The 12,832-nt window shown below is 48.4% G+C and overlaps 2 protein-coding genes across 7 annotated transcripts in view; one reads left to right on the top strand and one right to left on the bottom strand.

The window, feature by feature from the left end:
- RGL1 (ral guanine nucleotide dissociation stimulator like 1) overlaps positions 1-9,650 on the top strand; it is a 54,066-nt gene extending 44,416 nt beyond the window's left edge. For all 5 annotated transcript variants that reach the window (XM_064427807.1, XM_064427806.1, XM_064427809.1 and 2 more), the window contains 9 exons: positions 1,546-1,635; positions 2,775-2,861; positions 3,084-3,116; positions 3,796-3,917; positions 4,226-4,315; positions 5,480-5,663; positions 6,325-6,690; positions 7,763-7,877; positions 8,334-9,650. In XM_064427807.1, the coding sequence (XP_064283877.1) occupies positions 1,546-1,635; positions 2,775-2,861; positions 3,084-3,116; positions 3,796-3,917; positions 4,226-4,315; positions 5,480-5,663; positions 6,325-6,690; positions 7,763-7,877; positions 8,334-8,431 (1,185 nt within the window). In that variant the 3' untranslated portion in view covers positions 8,432-9,650. The remainder of the gene's footprint in view (positions 1-1,545; positions 1,636-2,774; positions 2,862-3,083; positions 3,117-3,795; positions 3,918-4,225; positions 4,316-5,479; positions 5,664-6,324; positions 6,691-7,762; positions 7,878-8,333) is intronic.
- Positions 9,651-10,496: 846 nt separating this feature from the next.
- Positions 10,497-12,832, bottom strand: part of COLGALT2 (collagen beta(1-O)galactosyltransferase 2) — a 45,968-nt gene continuing 43,632 nt past the window's right edge. For both annotated transcript variants that reach the window (XM_064427810.1, XM_064427811.1), the window contains exons 11-12: positions 12,433-12,639; positions 10,497-12,085 (exon numbers count right to left, since the gene is read on the bottom strand). In XM_064427810.1, coding sequence (XP_064283880.1) covers positions 11,809-12,085; positions 12,433-12,639 — 484 coding nt within the window. In that variant the 3' untranslated portion in view covers positions 10,497-11,808. The remainder of the gene's footprint in view (positions 12,086-12,432; positions 12,640-12,832) is intronic.

The following is a 12,832-nucleotide window of genomic DNA, read 5'->3' as shown; positions in this document are numbered from 1 at the left end:
GAGGTCACTGGAGCAATGCCACACCTTCAGCTGAGGAATCAGTCCAAGATGTTTATCCCAATATCCTGTACCTTTCTTAGAACTAGAAAGCAGGGCTGGGAATTCTGAAGGAACAGGCTTCCTCCTCTGTGGGTGGCCAGATGGACAACAAAGCAGGCTCTGTGTGGAGCAGTTTGACTTGTGCACTCTCCTGGGTGAACCCCAGTAAGCTCAGGAGCCTGAAAGGGGTGAGGAAGAATGGCAGGGAAGGGCTGTTCTGCAAAAACTAAGGCAGGTTTTTTTCCATCTACTTAAAAAAGTTCCTATAAAGTCACTAAGCAGTTCATTCTTTGGCAGTTCTGTCCAGCCAGTCTGGCATTTGCCCCTCAGCCCTTTGCCTTGGGATCTGAAACACTGTTTTGCTCAGGAATGGTGGGTGAACGCATTCACACCTGTCAGTCTGTTTTGTTTACCATCCATTTATCAACATCTGTACGTAATTTTTAAAGCAGGTGAGACCATAATAAACATAGAAGGAAAATGTGTGTTCAGAACAGCCTATTTAACTAAATATTAAAAGACAAAACAACTCAGACTGAGTGCAGACCTCTGGCTCTCAGTAAATCACCCTCCAGCTGCCCTAAGCAGATTTGGAAAACATTTTGGAAGCAGTGAGAGGAGAAAAATCCCTCAGAATAGCTAGAACCTCTCCCATCCTTTTCATCTTGGACCATTTGGAGGATTAATGTCCACTGAATCCTCAAAGGCTTAGTTTTCCTTTGCTATAAATAGCTGCTGTAAGGGAAGCCATGTTGGACCTTGCCAGTCCATCCTGCAAATCCAAGTGTGGAGCAAACAAAATGCCATTGGAAACAGATGGGTGGCATGGAGAGGGAGCAGTGCTCTCTCCTCCTGAACAGACATTGATTATGATTTGTGAAACATCTACTCAACCACTGTTAGAAACACATAGCTCCAACATCCCTTGTGCATCCAGGGAAATAAAGGTTTAAAGAACTATGGTGAAATACCTCATCCATTCATAGGAAAGCTGGAGCTGTGGGGATGGAAACCCATTCCTTTAATTTCCTGCAAGAGTTTGGATTAGTCAGTAAGCCACAGAGGCTGGATGTTGGTGTTGCAGCATAAGGAAAACAACAAGCATTACGTAAGATGGAGATGTTTACTTTTAGCAGGCCTGATGAGGGAATTAACCAGAAATCCTGATGTCAGGAGTGTTAGGATAGAGCATCTGGACACCTGAAGCATGTTTGAGATTCTCTGATTTAAACTCCCAAGAGATCTTCAGCAGCTCTTGGCTTTAGCCAAAGCCATTGTGCAGAAAGATTCCCTCACAGTCATCTTGGGTGATTTTTGTCTGAAATTCCCAGTCAGCATCCGAGTCCCAGGAAATCAACAATATGTAGACACACGTGTGTCTGCACAGCAAATATTTCTTGCTGGCTTACCTTGTCTGGCTAAATGTACTTATTTTGCATGCATGCAGTTTTCAGTTTACCACTTGGATCCTTTATTAACTGCCTTTAATTCTTTGTTGCCTCACAGGAAGCAACATCCAAATTTGCGAATCTGGACAGCAGTGAGAAAGAAAATCAGAAAAAGTCACAGAAGCGACTGCAACTTCAAAAAAACAAGGTGTGTTTGGGAGTTTTCCTCCCTTTTAACTGGTAACATGATTAACCCTAATTGGTCAGCTCTATAAGAGGCAAAATCTAGAAAGGTCTTCACCAGAGTGAGTGGGCAGGAGGGATTGATGGATACAAACATGGGGTCATCACTTCCAGCTCTCTTTTTCGGTCTACAAGAAAGAGTTCCATTATCTACTCTTGCTACATTTTAGAGAGAAACACAATTTCCAGTAGTAAAATATGTGCTGCTGTAAATCCTGGAGTTCTTGTGATAAAGAGAATTAGCTCTGGCAGAGCAGAAGTCTCATTTACTTTCAAACATGCTGATGAAGCTTCTGACATACCAGCTTGAAAATTGCACAGGCTTCTACAGAGATTGCTTTGTAAAATGTGTCTGGTTTCCAGTCTGCTGGTGAAAATGGTTTTTGTCTTAAAGCTGGCAAAGATTTAAAAGGACAGGGGGAAAGAAATCTGGAATAGCAAGGCAAAAGTGCTGAATATGATTTTTGTCTGTGTAGTTGACTGGAAAAAATACAGATACTTCTGGATGGTAGAAACAAGTGTTTCCTTTGCAAGTGTAGAGCCAGCCTGAACTGTGCAAGTGCTGGCAGTCTAGAAGTTTAAAGTGTGACTAATTAGCATTAAAATGCAGTGGATGGCTGGGGAAGATGGTCACTCTTGGAGAGAAAAAAATGGTGGCTTGATTTGACTTCACTATCACAAGGTATAATCACATATCTCTAAGTAAAAATCCACAGGGATGAAGCAGAAGCTGCTCACAAGGCTGGCCAGGACCATTCCCCTGCTCCTCCTCTTGCAGGTGACAGAGGGACCCTGTCCCTGGTCCTCACTGCTTCTCCCAAAGGCAGGGTTTCCTGGGGACCCACTGTTGGGAATCAGTGATGGCAATACTGTAATGCAAAACCACTGGGTAATACCTGTGAGAGCATCCTGGTCTCATTGGAATTGGATTTAAATTCTAGATTATCTAATGAAAATGATGTAACGAAAGAAAACATAATTATAGGATTGATGCTTGGTTAAACAGATTACCTTAATTCCATTTTCTTACACAGGAGTGTTCTGGAATTCTAATTATTCTCATTTTTCAGTCCATTAATCCAGCACTGCTCTGCTCACTTGCAGGGAGTGATGCAAGGCACGGTCCCTTACCTTGGCACCTTCCTGACTGATCTCATCATGCTTGACACAGCCCTTCAGGACTATGTTGAGGTAACTTGGGGCAATTTTTTGGAACTCTAAATACCCTCCCTGCCTTCCCAACTGAGTTTACTTGTTCCTGTATCTCTCCTTCTGCAGCTTTTAAAATCTGTTTACCAAAAGAAAAGGGAAGCAATATGCAGTGTTATTAACTAGAACTTGTGTGAACTCTTGTGCATTTATCTCAAGGTACAATCTGGCTCTTGTCTGATCCCTTCTCTTTCCTTCCAACAGGGTGGCCTGATCAATTTTGAGAAGAGACGAAGGGTGAGTTGGATGTTCTGTGATGTTTGTTTTTTTCATACCCTCTGGGCAAGGGCATTTGTCTTTAGCAGCTGAACCAGACCTAGTGGCAGGAGACCTTTGCTTTCCAGAACACACAGTTAGTAAATACCTTCCTTCTGCAGGAAACCCTTTGTAGGTGAAAGGCTGCAGAGAGCAAACCAGGTACAGAGGACTAAGAAATAAATGCTGTCAGTCTCTCCTTTTGACCTGATCCTTGTTGGTCAGAGATAAATAAATCCTGTAGGAGTAAAGGTGCTGGGGTTACCTTGGGCTGAACGAAGTCAGGCCAAATCTCCATCCTGGGGCTTGAAAGCAGACCTGGACTTGGCTGAGATGGAGCCATTTCCTCCTGTGAACTGCTCAGTAACCTGCCCTAAACAATCCAGGGTTATTCTGGCAGTGTGTGTACAAGTGCAGTTACACTCTGGTCACATGCCTTAAGGGTAGCATTTTACATTCCTCTGGAGCAAGTGGGAGTGCACATGATGGTTCCTAGGGGAAAAAATCCCACCTTTATTGTTAGAAAAGTGGTTCTTGAAATAGCTTGATGTGAAGTTCAGTGTCAGTTGAGTAACTAAGTTTGTCCTGGATCCCTCGTTGTATGAATGACTATAATCTTGTTATCTAATTAGACTTTCTATGTGTTTGTTTATTTTCTTAGGAATTTGAAGTCATTGCCCAGATCAAGCTCCTGCAGTCTTCATGCAACAGCTATTGCCTGATACCAGACCAAAAATTCATCCGGTGGTTCAGGAGACAGCGGCACTTAACAGAGGAGGAGAGGTGGGTCCTCAGAGCAGCTGGCAAACCTCTGTCCTCACCCCCCACACACCTGGGCAGGGCAGGACAGGGACATGCAAACACTGGAGTTTTAAAACCTACTATAAGGAGGAGAAATATCCCCTTGGCCCTGGTAAAATGCAGGCAGAGCAGTGTTCCCCTTTGTGGTGCTGCAGCCTTCTGTGAGGTGAGAACAACTGAAGGACTCTGGGATTTCTTGAATGTTGCTGCTGTGAGATGTACAGCTAAATGACACTGTACAACTAAATGACATCGTCTGTAAATATTCACTGCTGGCCTCTGCCCTGCAGTTACAAACTCTCACGTGAGGCTGAAGCAGCTGCTGATACCAACATCCTGTCTCCAAAATCCCAGAAAAGCATGGTGAAGAGGATCAGCACGTGAGTATGATGAGGCAGAGGGGTTTTGGGGTGGGAATAGGGACCTGGATGACTCAAGCAGTGCTCATTTAATCAGCTGCAGAACCTGGCTGGGATCCACAACCCTGCATTGCTTTAAGGAGAAATGCAGCCTTGTGGCTGAAGCTGTCCCTTTGGGTTGCTAGAACAGTCATGAGGATTATTAAAGGTAGAAGAGACTAGAATAAAGAATCCTTCCTATGGTGTCAAAAAAAAGGAACCATTTTAGTGATGGATTATAATTCAGTACCTGTTGTGTAATAACTTCACTGAATGCAGCAGGAGAACAGAGTAAAGGAGGATAAAGTCTGGTCTGTTATTAGTCTGAATTGCTATAGTCATGCAAAAATTTCTTGCAGGATTTTGATATGAAAATTAAGGTTAGCAAAAAGGCATTTGATAGTGGAAACAACCAGCTGGAGAAGGAAAAAAAAATCATGGGGACGTGGTCCAATTTGGTGTAATAAAACAAAGATTCAAACAGGACAGGGCCATGCAGCTGGACATGGGAAACAAGAGGTTGGCAGTGCAAAGTGCAGATCTGCCCTTTGAATGTGTTTTGCAAATGCATACTGTAGAAAAGCAGTCAGTGACACCTCTCTAAGCTGCATTAAATCAATAACTGCACCCTGATGCTCCCTGCTCCTCTTGGTGGGTCAGACCAGCTTGTTTCCTTTGACACTCCTTTCAAGTCACTTGACCTGCATTTAGGAATGAGTCTTGGAGAGGGGGAGCATTTAATTTACACTTTATGATCTCCTTATTGTGTGCATCTCCAGCCTTCTAGAGAGAACCTGGTACCTGTGACACCCTAAGAGAGAAATTGGCAGTGGGGTGAATTTGCCCTTTGTAGCCCTTTTTTCTGTTAAATGAGCCTGAAAATGTGAAGAGATGGAAGGGGAGTGTTGTTCTAGTGGGGCATGAGCTGGTTGTGGCCTTGCAGCTGTGGGCACTCTGGGTCAGGAAGGTGTTGTGTTAGCCTGTGACAAAGCCTCTGGACAAACTGTATAAACACCACAGAGGAAATGGCAAAGGCCACTCCAGAGAGGAAAAAACTCCAGAATGTAAGATTCTGCACCAAGGGGCAGCTTTGCTCAGCCCAGCTCTCACTTACTGGCTTTTATGCTTTCTTTCTTTCTATACCAGACTTTTTCTGGGCACTGATGTGTTCACCCCACCCAAAGAACAACCCCCGAAGAGCTCTCCTGTAGGAGGGAGCTCCGGGGAAAGCACGGATTCAGCCAGTGTTTCATCGTGTGAATTTAATCACTCTGAAACTGAGGATGTGTGTGTGACTCCCGTCTCTAGTCCTGAGGACCCTCTGAAAAAGGTACAGCTGAGGCCTCTGCATGCTGCAGGCAGGCCCAAGACACTTGCCCAAAGCTCTTGGTCTTGACTAAAGCATCGGTTTTACTGAAATGGAGAGAGAAATGTGTAAAAATAGAAGTAATCCAGTCGGGGCTCTTGCACAATGTTCTGTGTTGTCCCTTACAGTGGGTTTGTCCTTGTCAGGAAGGTTTTGAGCAAGGGAAAGGGAGAGAAAGGCAAACGCTGAGCAGGGGAAGGAAGGGGGCAGTTTCAAGGAGAGTGGCAGAGAGGAGGGGTGTGTGTATTTCCACTTGTGTAAAGGCTCTCACCTGGAGCAGCAGTGCCTGTGACACCCTCTGCTCCTTCCCAGCCGGTCCCAGTTCCTGGCTGGCTGCCTGCAGCCTCGTGCTGTTCCTTGGATCTGCTGCCACCTCCTGGGCTGCTCTTACTGCGAGGCTAGAGCATCCCCAGCAGGACACAAACTGTCATTAAAACGCTGTAATCAATCAAGTGAAGTTCAGTGGTCAGTTCAGGAGGCATGGAATCCCCCTGCCAGTGGGCTGGGCAGAGAGTGGGTAACTGAGGTTTTGTCTGTGCCTTCTGCTTTGTTCCTCTGGCACAGTGACACAGCCTGACACACCAAATGCCCCCTTTGTGACAGCACTTTCCTTTCTGTCGTGCAGATCTCTGGCTACTCCTTATCCTCCTGTTCTCCTGACTCCTCCCTGAGCACGCCTTCCTCAGGGGTGTCATCTCTACCCTCATTCCTGCTGGCCTCCACCGACGACAAGAGCTCCGTGGGCTCTGACAAGGGCTACGACTCCGACAAGGGCTCCATCAGCTCCGACAAGGGCTCTGGCTCCAGCAAGGGCTCCATCTGTGACACTGGCTCAGGCTTGGACAGTGGCCCCGTGCCCTGCAGGGACTCGGGCTCGCTGCAGAGCAGTGGCCCCAGGGTGCTGCCCGTGTACAACCGGCAGAGCGAGGGCTCGTGCATCATCCGGGTCAGCATGGATGGGCTCCATGCCAGCGTCTACAAGAGCATCCTGGTGAGTGCCACGGCTCTGGGCTGGGCAGCTGTGGCCATGGGGGGAGACTGAGCCCATCACTGCCTTTTGAGAGCACCCCTTGGCTGAGCTGGCTCGTCAAACCTGGCTGGAAAGGGAAAACGGCACGTGGTGCCTTCGCGGAATGGAGCCTGGTAGGAATGAGATGTTTTGAAACAGCTTTAGGGAAGTTTCTGGTCTGGAAATGGGAGTTTGTGTTTTAGCAAAAAGCTCCAGGTGAAGCACTGTGAGCACACTGAGGGTTTGACATATGATGGTGCATTTTCCCTGCAGCAGCTTTCCCCAGGAGCTGGTTTCTGGAAGCAGGGAGATGCAGAGGGGGGAGCTGACATGCCCCTTAATTCCACAGCTTCTCCCGGTGAAGAAGGGATAATCTCCCTCCTCTCGCCAGACCAGCAGCCCCAGAATTCAGGCATTTCCCTCTCTGCTTATTCCACAGACACATCCCAGTAGTGCCCCTGGTGCTGGACCATGGGTGATGTGGCTCAGCTCAGCTGGGGGGAAACAAAAGCTGGGTAGTTCTCAGCATCTTCAGTTCTTGATTTTAATGGTCTCACTTCTCCAAGTCCAGCAAGTTGTTCCCTGAGGGCCTGATGCATTTGGCTGCTGGTGAGACTGCAGGAGGCTCTGGAGGAGCTGTTTCTGCTCCAGATGCAGTTCCTCAGCACACAGCAAACCCAGCTACAAGGCCAGAAAGCTTTGCAGGATGTCCAAGGGAGCCTTGGCACAGGAGCAGCAGCTGGGGTAGCTCTTCATAGGGACTTTTATGGCTGGTGAGAGGGGGGGTCTCTCAGAGGGAGCAGACACTGGGATCTGCTGCTCCCAGTAGTACTATACTCTACTAGTACTGTACCTGTGTCAGCTGGAACCAAAAAGCCACCAGCTCCAAATGTCAAAAACATTGTTTAGTATCTGTCAGCACCTGCCCCTTTGTTACTGACCTGTTTTTTCAGTTCTCTGACATCTCTTCCAAGAAGAAGCAGTCAGGTTTTTGCTAACTGTTACATCACGAGAGTGAATGAGGAGAATCTCTCATTGCACCTTGTCTTTCCAGATAACCAACCAAGACAGAATCCCTGATGTCACCCAGCGAGCCTTGCTGAAGCACAACCTCGAGCCTGATGCAGTTGAAGATTACGAGCTCGTGCAGGTCATCTCTGAGGACAAAGGTAGGGAAGCAGAACTCTGCTGCTGCCTGGGAAGTTCTGTTGTTTTTCAAAGGGAAGAGTCAAATGGGAAGCATTAGAAGTGCTGTTGACAGGTCACAGCTGCCAGTGAGAACCCCCTGGCTGCTCAGGGGTGGTTTCTGTCAGCACAGCCCCCTTCCCAGAGGGAGAGCCAGCTCCTGGGCTGCCAGGCTGACTTCATATGGGTGCCTTGCAGCCAATGGAGTGACCACAGGATCTTGGGTGGGGGTGATGTTCTGCCTCCCTGGCACCAGGCCCCTGGATCCCACCCATCATCAGCCTTCTCTGAGAGTGTGCCAGGCCTGGGCCTGGCCTCCCCCTCTGCCCTGCTCCCGATGCTGCTGTAGCAGAACAGGGAGATGGCGCTGCCTGCACTGTCCTGCTCCCTGTCCTCTGCTGTGCCTGTCCCCACTAAGGCTGCTCTGGCCCTTCCTGCAGAGCTGGTGTTCCCCCGCGATGCCAACGTGTTCTACGGCATGAACAGCCACGTCAACTTCGACTTCATCCTGAGGAAGAAGGCAGAGCTGCTTGGCTGAGGCTGCACCTGCACTGCCCCCCTGGGTTATGGGGAATCTCTCGGAATTCCCTGTTGAAAATGTGCAATTGGAGCAATGGGCAGCCCTGGTGCAAAGGCTCCAGGCTTCTGCCTTTGTCTTGAGGACACCCCATGAGCCATCTCTGTGAGGAAAGGGTCTCCTTCATGCCAGTATTATACAGAAGATCACCTGAACTTATTTTTATAGAACTGAAGCAAGTTCTGAGTATGTCTGCCTGAACCAGCTGAGAATTTTTTGCACTGTTCTACACCAGAGAATGACCCATTTTGGATCTTGTTTCCAAAGAACTTTAAAATTAATGAACTGCACTTGCCTTTGCATGAACATCATGAATGGGACAAACAGACACTACTTTGTGTTGGATGGAGGTCTTAATGTCACAACAGGGTGGTCTCCCTTGGACTTGGTTAAGCCATGGACCAGGAGTTGGTGCCTTTTGTGTGCACTCCCGTGCGATGGATGGATGTTCTCCCAATGTGCAATTCCTCTGCTGGAACTGAAACCTGAACCTCTTCAAAAGCCATAAATAAGACGTTGGATTGTAAGCAGCCCTGATTTGAGACACATGAAATACAAGAGGGTATTTCTGGTTCTGCTGGTAATACTGCATCCCTGCACAGCTCTAGGAGTTGTTATCCAAACAGCTTAGGATTCTTAAGGATCATTAGTTAAAACAGAGTTTTATCCATGCCTGGGCCTTTTACCCCCAGTTCTGTGGCACTAATTTGCAACACTGGGCTCAGGTGAGTTTTACACTACGTTTGGATCTATCACTTCTGTTTACAGGTAGGTCAAACAGACAGACTGTAGGTCTGCTGCACACCCAAGAGTCCTATGGCAGGTCCCACAAGCCTGGTGTGGGTCACAGCCTGAACAATTTATGAATTCCAGTTGTTTGTTATAGGGTGACAGAGGGGGGGTTGTTACTGAGCCTTAACCTTTGCCCAGAGTTAGGGCAAAACTAGAAGTTCAGTTTTCTCTGCTTTTGGTGTCTGTACAGGGCAGTTCCTTGTGTACATAGCATAGCTCCTACTGTATATAGTACTGCTCACTCAGAGGGTGTATGGCAGCGTTAAGCTGCAACATAAATGTTCTGGATTTTAAAATTACACTTTGCAAATGTTTATATATGTTATGTTTTTAACTGCTTACCTGTAATCTTTATATGATAAGTATATAAAATTGTTTTTCATTAATATTTGCCTGGAATCAGTCTATTTCCTTTTATTAGTGCATGTTAGATGTGGTGCTCCTGCTCAGTTTTGAAGCCCATTAGCTGAGTCAAAAAAAATACAAAGTTGTGTCAGGGACCCACATTTGGCTCATGGCTGTACATGTCAGCAAGATAATGAAGAACACTTTGTTGTTCAGTGGAGGGAACCTGACCCTTGAAAAAGAAACAATGGATTGGTCCATGGGCAGGAAGTTAGCCTGTGGAAGAGGAACAATACTCACTGGAACTCTGGCCAGCATGGAGGGGGTCTCATGAACGACTGTGGCCTCATCTCCCATGCTGGCCACACGTGAGATGATGCTGTAACTGGAAAAACTCCACTCCAGAGGAGGGGATCCAAGGCCTGCTGCTGGGGTGGAGGGGGTGAAGACCTCCAGCTTCCTTCACACAGGCCATGTGGGCTCACAGAGCAAGAGACCTGCGGAGGAAGCAAGAGGGACTGTGAGGAAGGAATGGCCCAGGCTGTGCGTGGGCCCATGGGGCAACCTCCATACTCACCAGGTCGTGTGGGCATCTGCTCCCACATGGACACCAGCAGGAACTTGGCTTCCAGGTGGGAACTGCATAGTGGGCACCTGTATATAGCCAATAACTCCATGGGAGAGGGAGACAGCCAAGAATCCCTTGAGCTGGACTTCCATGAACCCCCAGTTAACATTCAGGGTCAGGCTGGAAGGGCTTGGAGCAACCTGGTCTAGTGAAAGGTGTCCCTGCCCATGGCAGGGGGTTGGACTGGGTGACCTTTAGAGGTGCCTTCCACAACCCACACCATTCCAGGACTCCCACAGAATGAAGAACACAGAGAGCTGCTCATCTTGCACCAGGTTCTATGTATTATCAGACCGGCTGACAGGTAATAACGTGTCTTCTGCAGCAGAAAGCACAACATTGATCAGTAATGATTCAAAACAAACAAAAATTAAAACCAAAACCCCAGCCACACATACTCAACACACAGATCTGCCAGCAGGTGAGCCCCCAGATGGCAATTCCAGGAGGGAATCCTCCCACTGCCCAGAAGCTCAGGGTCTGTGCCAGTATAGTCCATGATCACCTGGCCTCTGAGAAAGATTTTTAAAAAAAAAATAAACACCATATCCTGCTGGCATGTGAGCCAACAGCAAAAACATCAGAACTCATCCAAAACACAAAAAAGTTCACTCCTCACATGAAAAAATATCCAGGCAAGTCGCCCTTCCGTCCTGTAACACACAATTCTGTCGGGCTGTTGAGAGAGTAACATTGCTGTAGGTTCTTTTGGTTTTAGAAGGAGAGTTTGTAACCTAACTTCTTACATTTTAAGTTCCCGAAACTCCTACACTTGCTTTTATGGCCTGAATAAACAGGTCTGCCAATAGGTTGTGGGGTTTTGCTTTCCTGAAGGACTAAGTTGAGACAGGTGAAGCAGGATGCAACATGGACCAACTCTGCCTGCATTCCCTTCAGGCAGTGCAGAGATAAATAAATCCAGCTACCCCCACTTGCATGGCTTCCACAACTTCAGACATTCCAAGACATCTGTTCTGAATCCAGAGGCCTGTTTAGATGGGATGCAGCAAGATTAAAAATGAACTGATGGGAAGCCAGCACTGCTTTTGTACAGGAGTGTGACGGGGAGAAGACACAACAGAGGAGCACTGCTCTCCTGCATTGAACATTTTGGGGAAATATCTTGCTTTTCCCTTTGGAAACAAACCTAAATCCCCCAGATGCTCAGCAAACAGGGTGGTAAAAGCCTACAGACCTACAAGGAGAAACAGTGAGGGAGCAGCCCAGGTACAGCCATCCCGAAAGGCACTGACATTTGTACGCCTCTATATATTAATCTTTATAAATACAGTGTTCTACACGAGGAACTGTGGAACGACGTAATTCCAGGCTGGTTTCTTCTAACAAAAGCTTGCCAGGGCTTTTGCTTGGATCTGGAACGCTTGTTCTTCCTCCTCCTTGGTGTCCCACCGTGTCCTCGGCGGCTGGGCAGGTGTCCGGCCCGATCCCGCGCGCGGCCCTTGGGAGTGGTGGGAAGGAGACCACATGAAGAGCTGCTCTACAACTTTCAAGGGTGAAAAGCTAAAGTGTGAGGCAGGTTCAGCTGTCAACAGAGTCCCGGGGAGGTGGGCAGTCATAGCTCATCCCTGGCTGATGGAGTGTCCAGGGACGGCTGGGAGGGCAGGGCGTCCTTGTTCTGGGCGTCGCTGTGGATCTTGCCCTGCTGCCGGGACTTCCAGGAGTGTGTTCTGTCCCAGTCCGTGGACACGGTCTCGTTGTCCCAGATGGTGGAGGTCTCCGTGTCGCTGAGGTAGCCCGGCTGCCCCGTGTAGTGCGTGGGGTAAACGAGCAGGGGTTCTGCTGAGAAGGCCTTCAAGTCTCTGGGCTCGTAGTACTCCATGTACTTCGTGCTACGGAGGGGAGAAACACCATCAGCAACAGAGGAACCCTCACTGGTGCCATGGGAGACATGGCCAGTCCAGGGAGCAGACTGGTCTGGGAGTGGGGGTAGGTGCTGGGGCATAGCCAGAACCACTTCCTTACAACCACACACACCTGTACAACCAAAGCCTGTTCCCAGAGACACACAAGTGTCTCAGACAAGCAGTCTGCAAGCCCTGCCCCAGGCACTCCCCTCCTTTGCCCTGTGCCAGGATGACAAAACAATCCCCACAAGGAGTCCCCACCAACCAGGCTACCAACAAGATCTGGTTTAAGGTCAGTCAGCCCATATTGCCAGAGCCACAGAGGGACTTACACAGGGTGCTTGTTGTACATGATGGGCAGGAATTCATCCACGGGCAGCATCTTGCTGAAGGGCTCAGCCCCGATGAGCTTCTGAGCCCCGTGGAAGGAGATGGCGTAGCCCAGGGTCCAGTAGGAGTAATCGGCTTCCACCAGGTTCCGGACGTTGGGAACGGCTCTCTCGGGCTCCTGCACCTGCATCCTCTTCCGGCCAATGTAGCTTGGGGTGAGAAGATCAAGGAGATGGGACCAAAGGGAATCCGTAGCAATTAGGACAAGACTATTCATGGCACCCAGGCCAGGGCAAAGGGCCAATCCCTGACCCAGCTCACCGATTTCTACCCTGCACCACTATCCAAGTCTTAACCCAGTGGGTGGCACAGCTGTGAAAGACTTCCTAAGGGAGCTGAGAT

Source organism: Passer domesticus, chromosome 7, assembly GCF_036417665.1.
Source record: "Passer domesticus isolate bPasDom1 chromosome 7, bPasDom1.hap1, whole genome shotgun sequence".
Lineage (NCBI taxonomy): Eukaryota > Metazoa > Chordata > Aves > Passeriformes > Passeridae > Passer > Passer domesticus.
Note: the sequence above shows the minus strand (reverse complement) of the source record. Positions and strands in the feature narration are given on the sequence as shown.